The sequence below is a fragment of the Scyliorhinus torazame genome, chromosome 18, assembly GCF_047496885.1.
Source record: "Scyliorhinus torazame isolate Kashiwa2021f chromosome 18, sScyTor2.1, whole genome shotgun sequence".
Taxonomy (NCBI): Eukaryota; Metazoa; Chordata; class Chondrichthyes; order Carcharhiniformes; family Scyliorhinidae; genus Scyliorhinus; species Scyliorhinus torazame.
This window is the reverse complement of record NC_092724.1, coordinates 9,235,529-9,257,182: the sequence shown is the minus strand read 5'-3', so window position 1 is coordinate 9,257,182 and position 21,654 is coordinate 9,235,529. Positions and strand designations below refer to the sequence as shown.

The following is a 21,654-nucleotide window of genomic DNA, read 5'->3' as shown; positions in this document are numbered from 1 at the left end:
TCTTACAACACCAGGTTAAAGTCCAACAGGTTTGTTTCGAATCACTAGCTTTCGGAGCACTGCTCCTTCCTCAGGTGAATGAAGAGGTGGGTTCCAGAAACATATATATAGACAAAGTCTGTACGATGACATCAATAAGTTCCATCCCACCATCAGACTCACCATGGACTACGCTCCAAAATCGGTTACATTCTTGGACACACTCATCTCCATCAAGGACGGTCACCTCAGCACTTCGCTTTACCGCAAACCCACGGATAACCTCATGATGCTCCACTTCTCCAGCTTCCACCCTAAACACATTAAAGAAGCCATCCCCTATGGACAAGCCGTCCATATACACAGGATCTGCTCAGACGAGGAGGAGCGTAACAGGCATCTACAGACGCTGAAAGATGCCCTCGTACGAACGGGATATGGCGCTCGACTCATCGATCGACAGTTCCAGTCCGCGAAAGCAGAAAACCGCACCAACCTCCTCAGAAGACAAACATGGGACACAACCGACAGAGTACCCTTCGTCGTCCAGTACTTCCCCGGAGTGGAGATACTACGACATCTTCTTCACAGCCTTTAACACGTCATCGATGAAGATGAACACCTTGCCAAGGTCATCCCCACACCCCCACTACTTGCCTTCAAACAACCGCGCAACCTCAAACAAACCATTGCTTGCAGCAAACTACCCAGCCTTCAGAACAGTGACCACGACACCACACGCCCCTGCCATGGCAATCTCTGCAAGACATGCCAGATCATCGACATGGGTACCACCATTACACGTGAGAACACCATCCACCAGCTACGTGGTACATACTCGTGCGACTCGGCCAACGTTGTCTACCTCATACGCTGCAGGAAAGGATGTCCCAAAGCGTGGTACATTGGCGAGACCATGCAGACGCTGCGACAACGAATGAACGGACATCGCGCGACAATCACCAGGCAGGAATGTTCCCTTCCAGTTGGGGAACACTTCAGCAGTCAAGGACATTCAGCCTCTGATCTTCGGGTAAGCGTTGTCCAAGGTGGCCTTCAGGACACGCGGCAACACAGAATCGCCAAGCAGAAACTTATAGCCAAGTTCCGCACACGAGTACGGCCTCAACCGGGACCTTGGATTCATGTCTCATTACATTCACCCCCCCACCATCTGGCCTGAGCTCGCAAAATCCTACCAACTGTCCTGGTTTGAGACAATTCACACCTGTTTAACCTGGGATTGTCCCTCTCTTCAGTTGCTCCGTCTGGACCTGTAGACGTAATTAACTGCAAAGACTCTCATTCAAGTATCGTATTGCATCTTTGACTTTGTCTACATATATATATATATATATATGTTCTGGAACCCACTTCTTCATCCACCTGAGGAAGGAGCAGTGCTCCGAAAGCTAGTGATTCGAAACAAACCTGTTGGACTTTAACCTGATGTTGTAAGGTAACATTCTCAGGTAAGAGCTGGTATATTTTCCTCGAAGAACACGGACTCGTACAACAGAGCAAAACTGAGACTGGGTTGAATATCTTCACCTGATTTGAAGGATATTTTCAATTGGAAGCCACACAAGAATAACATTGCATTGATGCCTACTGCAACATATTCTGGCTGGAGGAGGGGGGGGGGGGAGCAGGGACACAGTCTCAGAATAATGGGAAGTGAGGACTGAGATGAGGAGGAATTTCTTATTTCAGAGGTTGGTGAATGTTTGGAATTCTCAGCCCTGGAGGGCTGCAAATGTTGTGTTCTGCTTCTTCATGTAGCGTAAGCTGCTTCCTTGATGTATACTCTGACAAAGAAAGTGTGTCATGATGTCTCTGGTGCTCCCTCTAGTGTTTACCTAGTCCTAGTGTATCTACATTAACCTTGTGTACCTACAGTGCTGCATATCACCTCAGCAAAGGCACAGTCATTGCGTATGTTCAAGACCGAGATGGATAGGTTTCTACATATTAAAAACAATGAGGGACACAGGGACAGTGCAGGAAAATGAACTCACTGAATGGCAGAGTGGGCTTGAAGATCCGAATGGCCTATTTCTGCTCCTATTTCTTTTGTGTCCTGACGTATTTTCCTTTCGAGGTCTCAGAAATGCATTTTTGTCTGGTTTATTGTGCGTGTACGCTCTACAGGGCTTTCCAGGTGCAATCACTCAGTCAAGGTGAAGTAGTGAGGGAACGTTGCACGGAAGGAAGTGATATCCTCCGACGAAATATTAAACGAAGGCCCATAAACTGTCCCAAGATCCCCTGTAATAAAGGCAAGACCCCCGGGCACAATTCAAAGACAAGCAGGGAAGATCTCCAAGGTTCTGGCCAATAACCAACATCACCTTTACACAATGGATATTTATCTCATTGCTGTTTGATGAACCTTGCTGTGCACAGGTTGGCAGCTGTGTTTCCCCACATTACATTTGAAAAGTATTTCATTGGTTGTCAAGCGTTTTGTGACATGGCGAAGACATGCAGGGTCCTATACAAATGTAAGTTCTTTCATTGCTCTTTCTGTTAAACCCCCAAACCTCTTCTGGTAGTCCCTCAAAGTGAGGAGGACACAGAATACAGCCCTTGGAATCTTATAATGCGGTCGGCTGTTAGGCTGCAGCTACCACAGTTCTGGCTGACCAGGAGACTCTCAGGATCTTACTGCCTACCGTAGGCATATTGGAAGGACTTGCAGGTTGATAATCAACGTACAGCTTTATCCTGAACACACCTTAGTGCCGCCATCAGGCCCTGCTGTGGAAATTGAACCGGGAACATCTGGGTCAGCGACCAGAGCAATGCCCACTGCACTAACACAAGACCTCTCCAAAACCCCAAACTAGGTTTTGCCAAACAGCACAACTGAGTTTACCTCATCTTCTTCCCTATGTCTTTCAACCAGAATCCTCCTTAGCTGGGGCCTTGGGAATTTTGCCAGTATAAAAATATTGAGACATTTGAAAAACTTACTGAGTAAAAAGCAAACATCAGCACAACCAAACACGTAACATTTAGCACATTAAATGCAATGACACACCTGGTGAATAGTAAACCTGACAGAGGTCATTATGAAGGAATGTGGGAAGCACCGACAGATTGCACATGATGTTCGAGTATTAAGATCAGGTGCAAGTCCTCACATCCTGCTCAACCAGTTTATGGAGCAAAGTCAAAAGAAGCATGAAAAACACCTTCTTACATTTGTTGATTTATATTTCCCTTGCCTTTGGTTAGGAATGTGAAACATGATCTTTGAGAATTCTGTAGTGGCTTGTTAAACCTGTTGGGGGTCCCCTCACTGTGTACATCAACAAATCATTGGTGCACACCTCATTATTGTACCCATTATAAAATACACAAAAGGGAAGGGTTAGGATCGCCTGGCATGTGTGCAGATTGGGAATTTGCAGTTATACAGTGCCCACCAGGGAACATTATGGGCCACATTCTAGCGGCCGTTTGCCAATATATACAGGAGGTTTACATTCACAAAATTCTCCAGTGTCCCTTGCAGTTATACCATGGCAAAAATATCCTGCAGCTGGTTTACCCATTTCCAGCGATAGATTCTGCTGTTGAGGAGCTGTAACTGAGCTGATGTTAACCTCTTATCCTGGGAAGGCCATACCATTAACTTACATTCAACAATTGTAGTAATTATTTTTTCACAATGACAGAAGAGGCATTCCTTGAAGCAGGGGAAATACTGTCCTCTTATTGATAGTCACTGTCAGGACTGAACCACACAATGGGCGTCATTCTCCGACCCCCCCGCCGGGTCGGAGAATGGCCGTTGGCCGCCGTGAATCCCGCCCCGCCCCCGCCGAAGTCTCCGCTCCCGGAGATTGGGCGGGGGCGGGAATCTGGCCGCGCCGGTTGGCGGGACCCCCTGCTGGGTTCTCCGGCCCGGATGGGCCGAAGTCCCGCCCAGAAATTGCCTGTCCCGCCGGCGTAAATCAAACCTGGTATTTACCGGCGGGGCCAGGCGGCGTGGGCGGGCTCCGGGGTCGTGGGGGGGGGGGGGCGCGGGGCGATCTGACCCCGGGGGGTGCCCCCACAGTGGCCTGGCCCGCGATCGGGGCCCACCGATCCGCGGGCGGGCCTGTGCCGTGGGGGCACTCTTTCCCTTCCGCCTCCGCCACGGCCTCCACCATGGTGGAGGCGGAAGAGACTCTCCCCACTGCACATGCGCGGGAAACTGTCGGCAGCCGCTGACGCTCCCGCGCATGCGCCGCATTTCCGCGCCAGCTGGCGGGGCACCAAACGCCATTTCCGCCAGCTGGCGGGGCAACAAACGCTATTTCCGCCAGCTGGCGGGGCGGAAATTCCTCCGGCGTCGGCCTAGCCCCTCAATGTTGGGGCTCGGCCCCCAAAGATGCGGAGCATTCCGCACCTTTGGGCCGGCGCGATGCTCGTCTGATTGGCGCCGTTTTTGGCGCCAGTCGGCGAACATCGCGCCGTTGGGGGAGAATTTCGCCCAAGATGTCTGAGGGTTTCTGAAATTCATGTTATGGGATACGGCACAAGGAAGTGCTGAGGGTTTTGGAAAAGGTTGGTATCATGACCGGTACAGGCTCGGAGGGCCGAAGGGCCTGTTCCTGTGCTGTATTGTTCTTTGTTAAAACAGCAATGGTGGAGCAAATGGCTTTGTGACGTCTTCATCAAGTGGGAATTCAACATTCTATTGTTTGTGGGTCAAGGTGGTCTGAAGCAGCCTGAACCCCGTTAGATCCAGTTGATTCCAAGCCAACCGATAGAAAACCCCTCTTATCCTAACTTGCAACAAGTCCCACTTACCCATCCTTTGTTCTTGTTCCTTTAAATGGATCACTATGTAGGTGGCACTTTAAATGGATGTTGTATATTTGTAAAAAAATCAGACAACTCTTGGGTTAATGGCAAAACCAGCATGTAGCTTCATCTGCCATATCTTTTTCTTACTGTCCCTCTGCTCCCAGGTTTATTTGGCCTTTATTCCTCAATGGACGGCAATGGCTGAGGGCAGCTCATCAGCAATGATACTCTCGTGGCATCTGGGTATCCACGGTGTGAGTGTCTGAACCCAAGACATGCACTTTAGCATGAGAGCCCAGCTGGTCCACATCTCATCTGCAGCAGTCTTTGCATCATTAGACGGCTTGAAAGCATCAAGCCTTGGCTCACACCACTGTCATTTCCTTGGTGGACTTGAAGTTCACAGAGTCACCGCTGACCAAAGCTAAGATCATATCCCAGCTCGTCATGAGTTCAGATCACGCAAGCAGGACTCGTTCTTTCACTGATAGCTCTGCTATCCCCTCAGGTGACGGGGAATGGCTTGGAGGGCTAGTGACCTCACTCTTCTAGGAACCTGTCAGCTATTCACATTAAACAGGTATGTCTTCTACAACCTCCTTCTTCCATGGCATCGTGTAACTCACGCCGACCCTCCGTAGCTTCTTGAGCTTCCTGGGCCTCATCTTCTTCATCCAATGAGCCCTGATCCTCCTCCAGTTCATACTCTGGCATGGGCCTGCCTGTTTGCATAGCCAGATTGTGAAGGGCACAGCACACTGTGATCACACTGGAAACACTATCTGACGTGTATTGCAGAGACCCACCTGAGCTGTCCAGGCTTCTGAAGCACATCTTCAGATCAAATAAAAATAAAATCTTTCATGGCCTCATGGGTCACCCAGCATCTTACAGCCAATGAAGTATTTTTGTCGTCACTGGGGCAATGTAGGAAATGTGACATCTCATTTGCAGTCAACATGATATCCTGGCCGGTGCTCGCTTCATGCCCACCTGGGGACCCATCTCCCTTTTGCCAATGACAATCCCAGGTCCAAATCTCTTTCCAAGTTGCTCAATGGAACCAGGGGCTGGTTTAGCACAGGGCTAAATCGCTGGCTTTGAAAGCAGACGAAAGCAGGCCAGCAGCACGGTTCAATTCCCGTACCAGCCTCTCCGAACAGGCGCCGGAATGTGGCGACTAGGGGCTTTCCACAGAAACTTCATTTGAAGCCTACTTGTGACAATAAGCGATTTTCATTTCATTTCATATCAATGCATCTGATTCGGAGTGCTGCCAGAAATACTTCCATTAAAGGAAATTCAGATAAAGTCAACCCCGACATTTAGCCAAGCTTGTTACTTCTCAAGCTGAAATGGACCACCCTGCAGACTATTCCTCCCTGCATCCTCAACGATTTCAAACCAAGGCTCCTGGCACCATGTTTTAACTCATTTGTTCCCAGGACTTTAAGTCAATTGAGCTCTTTAGCTCTCTGTCTTCTCTTTGTTCTGCAGCATTCAGATTACATTCATCCAGTGAAGTGCGATTACCCATTTATCTCATTATTTCTACTGTTCTTCAAATTTATATCATGCACAATGGGCCTTAATCGAGGGCATTCAATAAATAAACATGCAACATTGAGCAAAATGATTAAACAGGTAAAATTTGCTCTGAAAAGCAATTCTTATCTACAGAGAGTTACTTAGAAGAATTGCGAGGGCTCGAAGCTTTGGCAGTGTGATCTGCCTGCTAGCTGGAGGAATGGCTGGAATAGATAGAAGGGATCATTATGGAGGATGGGAATATGGGCAGGATCTTACTGCTGATTGGTCAGGCTATTTTGTTTTGCATTTTAAGTGAACATGCAACTGTATCCGAGGGTGGAATTTAATGAAGGGGCTTTCGCTGGTCAGCTGGGGAGCTGGTGAGATGCCCTCATCACTTCTTCTCAGGAATACCTGTCAAGTTAAGTGGCAATCAGGAATCTTTATTATTCTCACAAGTAGGCTTATATTAACACTGCAATGAAGTTACTGTGAAAATCCCCTCGTCGCCACATTCCGGCGCCTGTTCGGGTACACAGAGGGAGAATTCAGAATGTCCAATTCACCCAACAGCAGGTCTTTCGGGACTTGTGGGAGGAAACGGAGCACCCAGAGGAAACCCACGCCGACACGGGGAGAACGTGCAGACTCCGCTGTGGCTGTGACCCAAGTCGCAAATCGAACCTGGGACCCTGGCACTGTGAAGCCACCGTGCTAGCCGCTGAGCTACCGTGCCGCCCATGTTTAGGTGCCCTTGCGGTCCCAGACCTGCCTCAGCAGTGCCCAAATCACTCAGAGGGACTGCGGATACTGGAGTCAGAATCAGGAACAGAGAATGTTGGAAACACTCTTAATAATTTATTTAAATAATCTTTATTGTCACAAGTCAGCTTACATTAACACTGCAATGAAGTTACTGTGAAAAGCCCCTCGTCGCCACATTCCGGCGCCTGTTCGGGGACACGGAGGGAGAATTCAGAATGTCCAAATTACCTAACAGCACGTCTTTCGGGATTTGTGGGAGGAAACCGGAGCAGACTCCTGACAGACAATGACCCAAGCCGGGAATCGAACCTGGGACCCTGGAGCTGTGAAGCAACAGTGTTACCCACTGTGCTACCATGCTGCCCACATGCAGGTCAGCAGGTCCGGCAGCATCTGTAGGGAGAGGAAACAGAGTTAACGTTTTGAGTCTGATTGGCTCTTCAGCAGAACTAAAGAGACGGAACATATGTTGAATATTGAACTGTAGCTGAGAGGTTGCCACAATATGGAGCAAAGTTAAGAACAACAGACAGATGGCCCGGTGTGGGGGTTTGCATTGAGACAATACATGCATGGGGTATTTATAAATGCGTTCAAGATGGAGGAGAACGGTCACAGTTTGAACTCAATGTTCATTCCTGAGGGCTGTAGCGTGCCTAATCGGAAAATGAGTTACTGCTCCTCCAGCTTGTGCTGGGTTCACTGGAGAATTGCAGCAGGCCAAGGACAGGAAGGAGGGCATGAGAGCAAGGTGCGGAGTTACAACGGCAAGCAACAGGAGGGCTGGCATCATGCTTGCGGACTGAGCGACTGTGCTCCGCAAAGTGGTCACCCAGTCTGTGTTTAGTCTCCACGATGTAGAGGAAACAGCATTGGGAGCAGCGAGCGCAATAAACCCAAATTGAAGTTTTCCACATTTGTGAATAAGCGAGTGCACTAATTTTGTATTGTCCATTTGTCACAGAGCTGGATTTTAACACTGGCATCTGCTTCTGTTTTTCTAAGTTTCCAAACAATGTACTGACAATAAATTGTTGGCCTGAAAAAGCTCATGGCAATTATTCACACAACCACAAATTAAATATGATTTCACAGTGGGCGTGTCGCAGATTCTTGCACAAATCATGTGAAACTGTCGCAATTTTCTTCCGATCAGTAAGATTCAAAGGAGATAGGCCGATTCACTCCCTTATCTTTTGTTGTTGGCTGGGATTTATTTGAAAGGAACAATCTTGTCATGACAAAGTTAGAATAGAGAAGGACAAGCAATCCAGGTGAACTCTGTTCTAATTCTCACCGACAGGACAGGTGCTTGAACCCAGATCTGTTTGGCCACGTTCAGCCGCACAAAAGGAGAATGAGTCTCGGAGTTTGCCTGCAGTGTTTGTCTTTCTGTCGCTGCAGTCTCTCTGAGGCCGAGAAGGCAGCAAGAGACACCAACAAAGACCTCAACAAGTGGTTACAGCAACAGAAACAGAAGCAGAAGAGGGAACTCAAGCTACTGCTCCTAGGTAAGTGCCCCATTCACACACACACACACACACAGAGCTGGCGCCTGACTTCATGCCATCTCGCTGGTTCAACCAATTCACCCCGGGGACTTAAAGCCTTTCCATCTGTCCAATTAATCATCAATAATGCTGCTTGGTGTTTCAAAAAAAGGTTTGAAGTGCCCCCCCCTCCCCCCGAAACTTTGCTTTCCTAGCAGGGGGAGGAGTTTGGCCAACTTTTCACGACAAGTCGAACGGAAGGAAGTTACATTCGGATTTAAGCCTTGCGGTTAAGAGTTTGCGCTCCTGTTGCAAGGATTCTGCGCAGTGGGGGATTTGGGCGCAGTGAGCCTCACAGGATATGCTTTCCTGTGCTGCCAGTAGATGATCCGTTCACCCCTCCCCCCCTCCCCATTCCCCATATCCCCCATTCCCAGTAGACAATCCCAACAGGCAAGGGGAAAATTGTAAAATTAGCCTGGATTCTCTGCTTGGCAACACTGGAAACGCGATCATGATCAGGCAGAGAAACGCGGGCAATCAAAAAAATGAAAATCGAGGTTTGCGCCCCGTGCCAAATCCGACCCCATGCCTCATCCCTCGTTGGGGGCGATATCACTGTTTGCATCCTACATCAGCAGACAGATCCATGTAAAAACCTAACTTTAAAAAAAAATTACAGTACCCAATTTTTTTTTTCCAATTAAGGGGGCAATTTAGCGTGGCCAATCCACCTAGCCTGCACATCTTTGGGTTGTGGGGGTGAGACGGGGAGAATGTGCAAACTCCACACGGACAGTGACCCAGAGCCAGGTCTCAGTCCAAACCTACAGGAATGAATCAGGATGAGATCCCAGGCAAGGGATGGTCTGCAGTAATCTTCAACTGTCTATATTATTACCCTAACTTGGTGTATACGATAAAGATCATTGTTTAATTAGTGCACTGCTGAAATTTGGGGATATTTTAAAATCTTTGGGTCGAGTGGGACACACCTACCATTCTTATCTAATGACTAAAGGTTAAGACACTGAGAAAATAAAGCTCCTGATCACATATCAGGCCAGACATTCCTCAGTACTGCTCGGTGTTACGTCCATTCCTTCAATAGAAGGCAGTCAGGTACCGTTCTCGGATCACATGCTGCAGCATATTTACAGCCTCAGTTCCTGGTCTCTGGAAGGAGCCAGGTTGGAGCTTTGCAGTCCCAGTACGACGGAAGCTACGGCTGTGCCATCAGCTGTTGGGGGCACGGCCACAGCCTGTAACAGAATGATGTGCCATGCAGCTGGGCACAGCTAAAGGCTGTGGTAGAGTGAGCAGCCAGGTAGAAGTTTTCAACTCGCATTTATTTTTTGGGCCCAGCAGAGGACTGGAGTCCTCAATGTAACAGGGGGTTTGCAGGTCCAGGTCCTGCACCATTTCAGGGACAGCGACCTGAAATGGATTGTGTCTGGATTGGCCAATTAGTGGCCAGAGGGCACCACTGTCCAATCCAGACAGGTACTGGACTTTAATATCGCGGTGACAGTCAGGGGACGTCCTCTCATCACATCTGAACGATTTGAAATAAGAAATGGTTACAGCAGCCAGAACACCGTAGTGAGAGGGTGCCACTCTTCAGGGCTGCCAGTGGCCACAGCTGTAGCAACGGAGGCTGGTCTGGAAATGGGAGCTCACCTTCGGACAGCCAACCCTGTTCCGGGGGGGTGGGGGGGGGGGGTTCTCTTGGGGTGGGGGCTGGTGTCACAGGCGGGGCTCGGTCTGGGTCTTTACAATACTTACTCTGAAGTTAGAAGGGCTTTTTTCCCTCTTCTCACTCTTTCAAAGTAATTGAATGCAAAACTGGCAGAACCATCCAAAATTATCGATTCAAATCGTTCCTGGCGCATGGTTGTCAGCCCAGTGCAATTGTCCAGGGTTTGTTTAACATTTCTCGGCAATTTGCGAGTAAACCTTTACACGGGAACTTCCGAGAAGCATTCTCCAGCACATCATTGGGGTCCCCCCCCCCCCCGAATGGGCAGCACGGTAGCACAAGTGGATAGCCCTGTGGCTTCACAGCGCCAGGGTCCCAGGTTCGATTCCCCGCTGGGTCACTGTCTGTGAGGAGTCTGCACATCCTCCCCGTGTCTGCGTGGGTTTCCTTCGGGTGCTCCGGTTTCCTCCCACGGTCCAAAGACATGCAGGTTAGGTGGATTGGCCATGCTAAATTGCCCTTAGTGTCCAAAAAAGGTTCGGAGGGGTTATTGGGTTATGGGGATAGGGTGGAAGTGAGGGCTTAAGTGGGTCGGTGCAGACTCGATGGGCCGAATGGCCTCCTTCTGCGCTGTATGTTCTATGTTAATCTATGCAAAGCTGGGGAGTCAGGAGGTTATGGCCCATTAACAGCAGCGGAGTGTGTGATGAGACTATAAAGAGATAAGGAGATAAGTCAAAAAAGATTAGGCAGGCAAAGAGAAAATATAAAATTAAATTCTCAAGAAACATAGAACAAGATAGCTCACAAGCGCATTAATTAAAAGGAAGCTTGGGCGTGATAGGAATAGGATCATTAAGGGACAGAAGAATAACACCACAAGTGAGGCTAGAGAGATGATAGAAAAATAAATAACTATTTTACTTCGGTATTTAGAGATAGATCAGGTGGATGTGACACTGAATGACGAGATGAACAATGAAGTAAGTACATTTAAAATAAAAAAGGGATGTATTGAATAAACTAAACTAAATGCTTAGAGCTCTTAACCTAGATGGCTTTGCTTCAACATTTTAAAAAACAATCTAGGGAAATGAAAGCAGAGGCTCATATTTAACAAAAGGTACCAGAGGACCAGTGAGTAGCTAATGTCATTCCTATATTTAAGAAGGGGAGTGCAGAGCATACCCAGGGAATAATGGTCAGCTTGACATCCATGGAAAATGAATGGAATTTTTACACTAAAGGAGGGAATAGACAATCAACTTGAATTGCGAAATGCATCAAGAATAGTTAGCATGGATTTTAAAATAGAAACTTTTGTTTGATTTGGATGAAGGGACTGAAAATGTGGTTGTTAAATTTGCTAATGACACGAAGATAGGTAGGAAAGGAAATTGTGAAGACGACCTCTGGAGGCCACAAAGAGACAGAAATAGGTTAAGTGATTGGGCAAAACTCTGGCAAATGGAGTATAGTGTGGGGAAAATGTCTACTTTGCCAGGAAGAATAAAAAAGAAGCTAAATGGTGAGAGATTGAAGAGCTCTGAGGTACAGAGGGATCTGGCCGTCCACATGCATAGATCACAAAAGGTGAGTATATGGGTGCAGCAAGTAATTAGGAAAGCCAATAGAATGTTATCATTTATCAAGAGGGCATTGGTGTGACCACATCTCGAGTATTGTGTGCTGTATTGGTCTCCTTATTTCAGGAAATGTAATGCATTAGATGCAGTTCAGTAAAGGTTTACTAGACTAATAGCAGGAATGGGCAGTTTTCTTGTGAGGAAAGGTTGGAATGTTAGGTTTGTATCCACTAGAGTTTAAAAGGGTAATTGAAACATACAGGATCCTGAGAGATATTGAGAGGGAATGTGAGGCTGAGGTTACAATAAGATCAACCATGATCTTACTGAATGATTGAGCAGGTTTGAGGGGTCGAATGGCCCACTCTTGCTCTGAATTCATCTGTTTGTTTGTTCTTATGTTTGTACATATGACCAACCTTATTGATTTTTTTTGAGAAGTCAATAGAGAGATTGGAAAATGGGAGTGTAGTAGATGTAATGTATAAAGGCCTTTTATAAGGCGTCCTATAGTAGACCAATGAGCAATGTCAGAGAAGGTGAAGTTAGGGGATGAGTGGCATGTGAATTGATTGCTGGCTTCAAGGCAGAAAGCAGAAAGTGGAGTAAAGGTTGGTTACTCAGTGACAAAATGTGGTAAGTGGTGTTCCACAATGATCAATGTTGGGACCACTGCCGTTCACAATTTACATGAACAAACTGGGGGGAATCACTGAGCAGGATTGCAACAAATTACAGGAAGACATTGGCCAGAATTTTTGACCAAGAATTTTAAAAATTAAATATGAAAAGTTGGTTACTGTAGAATACTCCTTCGCTCCCCCCTTAGCTGAACAATTACACACAGGTTTTACAATTAACATGAATTACAAAGTACATCTTAATCTACAATGGTCTCATTAACATAAACACACAAACTGAGTGTGGTCAAATAGACACTCAGCTCTGATCCGAAATTAGTGCCTGGATTTCTCATCAGAATCCCCCAGATGATGATCACACGAGAGTTTCCAAACTCCACACCCAAAAACATGCTTTAAAATCTTCTCTAATAATAATGCTTTCCCTTAACAATTTGCATTCTGCAATCCAATCCAGGTTTTATAAATGACTCTTTTAACCAAGGCTTCCAGTCCATTTTTAACAGACAATCCAGTCCAGGACTTTACATAACCCCATTTTAGGTTTCCTTTGTCTTAACAACTTTTGCAAAAACTCTGAGATCGAGCCACCAATTTCCATAGCTATTTCAACTCGTGTTCCACAGGCTGTAGTAAAATCTCACAAACTTGAAAATCACTTCAGATATCTTTCTGACCTCTCCTGATCCAATGCCTTTGCAACTCTGACTTTACTGAACAGTTTTCTGTTCATGTACCTTTAACCTCAGAATTCTTGGAAACTTCTCTTCATTTCTCTAGTTTACTTAACAAGCTGCTAGTCAGATCTCTGCACTTGATTTCTTAACCATTACTCCATGGTATGGCTTTTCAACTAGCAAAGCTGAAAGAACCGTTCCCTCTCTCGCCTTGTAAACCCACTGCTTGTAGCAGAGCTCTGAGAGCTGCCAGCTCTCTCACGACATATCCCCAACTGCAAACAAAGTAGCGAACTAAAACTTAAAAGCTTCTCTACCTTACAAGGCTCCGGTTGCTCAGCAACACCCACATGCTTATGCCTTTTATTTATTCTTCATGCCGTAGCCCTCTCTCAGCACAACCGAAACACAGTTGGAACTTAACCAATCCGCACACATACAAACACCTTTGTCCAGCATGAATCTAACTAGGCTTTACCCTTCCAGGCACAGAAACATTAAATTGAAACCCACTCAAAGCTATACCTTATTTCTAATATTTTTCAATAAAAATATACATCCCTGAAAGCTATCTTTTTGTTCCCAATATTCAAATAAGCACGTTTAATTTGCAAAATACATGTAATTGGTTTCTCTTTACTGTCTGCCAAGGGGTTTTGACCCATTCTGATGTGCAGTTCCACAAGAGCTCCCTGATGCTTTACCTTTCATGCCTGAGCTGAGCATGGCCAGTGAAATCTGGCAGCAATCTGACTATAGACACATGGCGAAACATAAACCAGCCCTCAACTGCTCATGCGTGTTCCCCTGCAGTGAGGTGGGAAAGGCCAGAGATAACAAGAGGGGGGGGGGGGGGGGGGGGGGGGGAAACATGCGAAAGTAATTGCTTTCACATAAATGCCTTCAACTCCATAAAATTTACACTTCAACATGCCGCTCCCTTTCAGTGACTTGAGGGAACACAATGCAGTTGAACGGGTTCTCTCATTGCCTCATTTGAAAACACCAAAATGTGCTGGAGGTCTTCCATTTGCCTGGAGTGCTGGTGCAACTTCCTGGCAGCTGAAGTCAAATGCTCTAAATTCAACATTTGTGAGGGTTTAAATTGTAAATCCACATTACAATGTTCACCTTAAAGTCTTGGTTTGAAAACTTATGTCTTCATTAATCAATGAAAACTGGAAATGACACTTTATAAAAAGAAATCGGCATATAGCAGACAAAGCCACAGTACATCTGGAATAAGAAAAGTCTAATCAGTCCTCCAGCCTGCGCCCACCAGCTCATGCACAATCTACTTTTTCACATATTCCTTCCCACCATTATATCACCTGCTGGAAAGCTTTGAATGAAAAACCCCGTACGTTTTGAGGATATTCAAGATTCCAGCACTCCGCTGAGCCCTCCTACCCTTCATAGCCAATGTTCTTCCCACACATAGCAGAGAATGACCAGGGAAATCTTTAATAATCTTTCACCTATATTTTACCTGAAATTCTGATCATTCCCGGGCAGCACGGTGGCGTAGTGGTTAGCCCTGCTGCCTCACGGCTCCGAGGTCCCAGGTTCGATCCTGGCTCTGGATCACTGTCCGTGTGGAGTTTGAACATTCTCCCCATGTTTGCGTGGGTTTCGCCCCCACAACCCAAAGATGTGCAGGGTAGGTGGATTGGCCACGCTAAATTGCCCCTTAATTGGAAAAAATGAATTGGGTACTCTAAATTTTCTTATTTTTTAAAAATTCTGATCATCCCTACAACTTCAGAAACCCATTCCCAATCAGCTTCTTACTGAAGCAGTTACACAATGTGCTTGTCCGTATCCATCAGGGGTTGTGAAAATTCTTCACAAATTACATTCTTCAAGTTCATATAGAACATTTAGTGCCGAAGGAGGCCATTCAGCCCATCGAGTCTGCACCGACCCATTTAAGCCCTCACTCCCACCCTATCCCTGTAACCCAATAACCCCATCTAACCTTTTTGGTCACTAAGGGCAGTTTATCATGGCCAATCCACCTAACCTGCACATCTTTGGACTGTGGCAGGAAACCGGAGCACCCGGAGGAAACCCACGCAGGAGAACGTGCAAACTCCGCACAGACAGTGACCCAGTAGGGAATCGAACCTGGGACCCTGGTGCTGTGAAGCCACAGTGCTAGCCACTTGTGCTACCATGCTGCTCATCTCCTGCTCGCTGTCTCAAACTGTGTGAATGTGATTGTTCTGCTTGGATTCCCTTGTTTTTACAGGAAAAGTCCAAATGAGACAGGTCATTCAAAATTCTCCACCAGGGAGTAGAAGGCTGTGGTGAACATATTATGGCAGCCATTCACCACAGTATTGCATTGTACTATGTTGTAGCCCTTGTGGGCTCCACCTGTGGACCATTTTATTGTATTACACCGCTTGTATCATGTTGGTGCCTTTGTGGGCTCCGCCCCTGGCTCCGCCCCCTTGAGGGGAGGTATATAGAGCAGCTGCCTTGTATGCGGCTCTCAGTGCAGAGCAGTCGCAGGCAGGCACTGTTCTAGTTGATTAAAGCCACTGTTCACTTCAACCCTGTCTCGTGTGAATTGATGGTCGCATCAAAAGCTAAGAAACTACCATCTGAACAATGATTGACAATGTTTATGCAGATCAGTCACTACAGACAATAACCATTGCGTAGTGTGTGAAGTGTGTCAGACGGTAGCATGGAATTCTTTATAAAGGGAAAGCAAAGTATCTTTAAAAAGGGATAATACATATAAAATTTTCTCTCTAATATAGTATATGTTTATATATTTGAAACAAAGTTTTCTTTAAACTACCTGCAATTGTCACATTCTTCAATTTTGCTGTATTTCTTTGTGCTGCGATTTCTGATTTCACCTTGGAGTGTCAGTATCAGGGCTACACTTCACCACCATTGTCGTTAGATAGGCTGCAACATTGGGCTCGAGAGCACTGCTGCTTTCAGTACTATGAGATTCCAAAAGATGCCATGTTTGGAAGGGCAATAGCACGTGAGTACATTGTGTGCATCAGAAGTGTGCCAAATGGGCAGGCCATGGTACTATGCTGAACACTGAAATGGTGCCCAACCCCTCATTTTGGACCTTACAGTTCTGGTTAACATTCCCTCTGAAACAAGAGATCCCCCTGCCCCCCCCCCCCCCCCACCCCACTAATCCCACCCCCACCCCATTTGTTCTCCACTGCTATGCACGAATGGTGTGCCAGATTGTCCTCAGAGAGAGAGAAAAGAATGCAGTGAGTGTGTTACAATATGATTTGATTATGTGCCTGGGATAGTTGGAATGATGTGGAAGCTGTGAGATGTGGGCTTGCAGCAGTGATAAGGAGGGGAGGGTGTATCAGAGCATGTGAATGTTAGGGATGAAAGTTAGAGATTGTTATTGCATGTGTAATGAAGGTGTGGCGCATTGCGTAGTGTGTGAAGTTGGTCGTGTGGTTGGTCGAAAATGGCATTTGGAAATGCATTCACTGATTTTAACCACTCATGTGAGGTTGTTGAACTTTTCCTGATACTGCAGCCAGATTCCTTACGTTTCAACTGAGTGGGCCAAGGCTGGAATTGAACCCAGGTCCCTGGCGCTACAAGGCAGCTGTGCTAACCACTGTGCCACCAGTGTACTGTAGGAAAATGCAATGACCAATTTACGCACCCACAAATTGTGATCTGATAATGACCAGATAACTTGTGCCTAGTTACAGTTCAAGATAGAAATATTAGCTAGAACACGAGGAAATACACTTCGGCTCTTTTTTGAACAATCCCGTAGAATCTTTTGCATTCACCCAGGAGGGAAGATGTAATTGGTTTAATGTCCTGATGGTGCTACCTCAATATAGCAATGGAATACAAACTAGATTTTGTGCTCAAGTCCCAGTAGTGAGGTTGAACCCAGGGTCAGCGGACTCGGAGACAAAAGTGTTACCAATTGAGGCACAGTTGGTTCGGGCAACATTTATTGACCATTTGTAATTAATTGCCCTCAGATGACGGCAAGGTGCTTTCTTTTGAAGCATGATCACTTTGAACTTGAGTCGCATTGGTTAGTTACTTTGCAACACGTGTTCTATAGAATCTAGAAACTTTTACTGTTATTTTTTCTGGAGTCAACTCACAAATTATGTTTCATAACTTGTCATGATATAATTTGAACACAGCTGACTTTAGAATTGTTCGTCTGGCATCATAAGATCTTCACTAACAGACACAAGCTGATGTGTTTAGGATTTTGATTCTAGTTTGGTCAGCCTGTCATCCCAGAATTAGAGTCATTTTGCCTCAATCCCCATCCACACACACAGGACTGGATTCTCCGACCCCGAAACCGCATTCGGCGATGGGGCGGAGAATCCCCGATGGCGCCGGAATCGGGGGTGCCGTCGTTTTGGCGATGCTCCGCTCGCTGATCCACGGCCTCCGAACGTTGGCTGAGGCCCGCCCGCCCCGCGATGCTCCGTGGTCTCACCCGTCGGGAACTCAGCGTGGCGGCTGCGGACTCAGTCCGGGGCCGCCGCAGTCGAGGGAGGGCCGATCCGCGGGTAGGGGTGGACATATTTGGGGCTGGGGGCACTGTTGTGGAGCGGTCTGGCGTGCGTGAGCCGGCCGAAGGGGGGGGACTATTTTGTGGGCTGGGTCCTCGAGCGGCATCCGCCATGGAGCACGGTGTGGCCGCTGCAGGCCGCCGTCGTGCACATGCGCGGCCATGGACCCAGCAATTCTCCAGGCCGTATCGGCAGCTAGAGCTGGGAGCTCTGTGCTGCCTGGCTGCTACCCCCCCACCCCCAACCCTCGGAACAGGGAATCGGTGGCCGTTTTACACCAGTTTTAAAACGCCACAATTTCCACGCCAGCCATTGTGTCTTCCCTTTTCCACTGTGAGAGCGCCATATCTCCCCCTCTCCTCACTGATCATAATCAATTCATGCTCTCTTTCCAGTCAGGACAAAATGCTGGGGACAAGCACCAAGATTTCCATCCCATTCCCATTCCAGGGAGAAACATCTCCCTTCCCGGCCATGTTTTTCCAGTGGCGGGATGGCTTTGAGATCAGCGGCTCACCGTGTAGCAAGTTGGGCGGCAAGACAATATGGAACGGGAATGCCCCTCATCGTTGCTTTGGCAGCTTCCCTTATTCTGTAATAATTGAGCAGCCGAACTTGAACCTTGATGTTTCTTTTAAACCAGGCACCGGGGAAAGTGGCAAAAGCACATTCATCAAACAGATGAGGATCATCCATGGCTCTGGATATTCAGAGGATGAACGGAAAGCCTTTGCAAAGTTGGTCTACCAGAATATAATCACCGCAATGCAGTCCATTGCAAGAGCAATGGACACCTTGAACATCCAATATCAGCATCACGGAAACAAGGTAAGATCGAAAGGAATGATTTTTTTTTAAAGGCTGATACAAATCTGAGGTTTAAATTTCTTCTTCATATTGTACTGTCTGTTTTCTGTGAGGATGATTCTGGCGATATTTAAGCACTTTCCATTTCATCTGCATGTTATGAGTACCTAAGAAGTGAGAATGGCCGGGGATGAAGTTCGAAGTTCAATCTATTGACCGCGAGCCTTTGTCTGTCAGCTACACCCAACGAGGAACTGCAGTGATTGAACATTGGCACAGTGCCACAATTAATTAACATCATTGTCAAAAGATAAACATGGCAGCCTTGTCTTGCCGTCACCATTCCGCAAACAACAAATGAGTAATAAGTGGTTAATGGATTTTTGCTGCTGCTGTTTGAAGGAGAGATGTTGACTGAACACCAGGTTTCGTGAGGGCGGGGAGGAATCCAGCACGTGATTGTAGAGTCCAGCAGAAAGTAACAAGAATGTGTACAGAGGGCCAGTCGTTCACTACTGGTTCCGTCTCCAGCCGGTACCACACTGGCCAGCTCCATTTATACAACCGTGCTGCACCCCCTCTCATTGGAGGAGCTCATATTCCTCAAGGAACATGGGGTAGCCAATTGTCCCCAGCCAATAGGATCCGGGCAGGTTATAACACCAGGAGAACTCGTTGGTGTTTATTAAATAGTCACTGGACATTTTTAACATTCACCTGAAAGAGGCAGACAGGAGCACAGCTCAGTGTGTTACCAGAGGGTGGGACTCATGCGTTTACAGTATCTAGTACTCAGCAGTTTGATTTACTGAAGCTCCTGCCAATGGACTCCATCCGCTCGCTCAAACCACCACCAGTCTGCCATGCCGACCATATCAACGATCTGCAGGATGCACAGCAGCACCAGCCAAGGGTGCTTGAACAGTCCCTCACCCCCCTTAAACACTCCACCAAGAAGGTGAACCTGGGAACACCATCATCGCCAGGTTTCCCCTCACTGGTTATCCGTACAGTTCCTTCATTGTTGTTAGGTCGCTGGCCATAGAATCCATAAAATCCCTACAGTGCAGAAAGAGGCCATTTGGCCCATCGAGTCTGCACCAACCCTCCGAAAGAACACTCTACCTAGGCCCACCCCCCTGCCCTATCCCCCTGGCCCATTGATCATGGCCAATCCACCTAACCTGCACATCTGTGGACTGTGGCAGGAAACTGGGGGACCCGGAGCAAACTCACACACTGGGCAAAAGTGCAAACTCCTCACAGACACCCAAGGCTGGAATCGAACCCGGGTCCCTGGGGCTGGGAGGCAGCAGTGCTGACCACTGTCCTGGAATTCTTTGCCTGGCACCGTTGTGGGAACTCCATCATCACGAGGACTACAACAATTTATGGAGGAGGGCCAGCTGTACGTTGCCAGGGCAACTGGAATGGGCAATAAATGAGGCCCACAATCCAACAATTTATCTTGAAAGTGCTGCATTTTGATACATGTGGGAGAGGTTACGTGTTAAAATATTGGAACATTTTGCTGAGATTTGGAAAGAATGATGTAGAGTGGAAGATTAACCTTTCACTACAGAATGTATCTATAAACAAGAGGTATTTGGAACAAGGAGGAAGATGAGGTCAGGGACTTTCATATCAACAGGCATTTTGGTTTGAGTATTAATTTGCATGTACAAAAAGGAACAGGAGACTGACAGAAATATTACCAGTTTGGCTGAATGAAGCATTTACTCAGACTAAATTATTTTCTTACCAGACAATCTTCAAGTGGGTAATCTCACACCATTAATCCTCTGCCTGCTTTTGCCAGTAAAGTGGATAAGTTCAGGTAGCCAGCATTTATCAGCTGTGACAACAAGCAACGTGGAAAGGGAGATACAAGGGAAATATTTCATTTGGACCTTATTAATAATGCGTTTCTCTCACAAATTCTATGCAGCCACAGTAAGGCTCTGTTCAAATATTACATTGTGCAAGAAGAGCGAAGGCTATTCTTGCTTCGCCTCTGAAATAATCCATTCTGTAAGAAGGATTGTGACGGATAAAGTACTTAACATCTTGAAAGGTTATCAGAGCTCTTTTGTTGTCCTTACAGTGAGACTAGACAGTGTTGAAGTATATGTTTCACGTGCACTAATGCCAAGCACCTGACATCGCCATTCAAAGAGCAAGGATTTACTGTAAAGTTTATGCTTGTGGAATGCTAGTGCTGGGAATGGAACAATTATCAAAGTTAGCATCAGGCAGTCCCAAGAATAGGGGGGTACAGTACAGTTAGATGTAAAAGTAAAGCTCACTCTGCACAACCCAACAATAAGCCTTTCAAATAAAAACAGAAGGTGCTGAAAATGCTCAGCAGGTTAAGCAGCATCGGTGGAGTGAGAAACAGTGTTAATGGTTAAGGGTGGCACGGTGGCACAGTGGTTAGCACTGCTGTCTCACAGCTCCAGGGACCCGGGTTCAATTCCGGCCTCGGGTGGCTGTCCGTGTGGAGTCTGCACGTTCTCCCCGTGTGTGCGTGGGTTTCCTCCGGGTGCTCCGGTTTCCTCCCACGGTCCAAAGATGTGCAGGTTAGGTGGATTGGCCATGAGAAATTGCCCTTTGTGTCCAAAATGGTTAGGTGGAGTTACTGGGTTATGGGGATGGGTTGGAGTCGTGGGTTTAAGTAGGGTGATCTTTCCAAGAACCGGTGCAGGCTCGATGGGACGAAAGGCCTCCTTCTGCACTGTAAATTCTGGGGATTTTATGAATTCTCCGGCCGTTGCGCTTCCCTTTTCCTGCCGACAGTGCACCCCGGCCCGTGCATTCCTGGCGGTGTGGGGTGGTTACAATGGGAAATCCCATTGACAAGCGGCGGGTAGAATCCCGCTGCCATCGAATGACGTGTTGCCGGGAAACATGTGGCTGGGAGACGGGAAAATCCCGCCCAACATTTCCAATCAATGAGTTTTCATCTTGATGTGGAAACAGTAACAGATTGGAAGCAAATACAGAGACAGGAAGGGGGGAACGGGGGAAAAGAAGACAAGGGAAGACCAGTTAATAGGAACGGAGTTGGGAGCAATTGAAGAATCAAAAGAAGATGGTGCAAGGTGACAAGAGTTGTCATGGG

General features: G+C 47.1%; 1 protein-coding gene across 1 annotated transcript in view; it reads left to right on the top strand.

Moving 5' to 3' along the window:
- Nucleotides 1-8,236: 8,236 nt before the first annotated feature.
- The window catches only part of LOC140394926 (guanine nucleotide-binding protein subunit alpha-14-like), a 39,067-nt gene continuing 25,649 nt past the window's right edge, over nucleotides 8,237-21,654 (top strand). Inside the window, exons 1-2 of the mRNA XM_072482119.1 lie at nucleotides 8,237-8,585; nucleotides 18,370-18,554. Of these exons, the coding sequence (XP_072338220.1) occupies nucleotides 8,432-8,585; nucleotides 18,370-18,554 (339 nt within the window). The 5' untranslated portion in view covers nucleotides 8,237-8,431. The remainder of the gene's footprint in view (nucleotides 8,586-18,369; nucleotides 18,555-21,654) is intronic.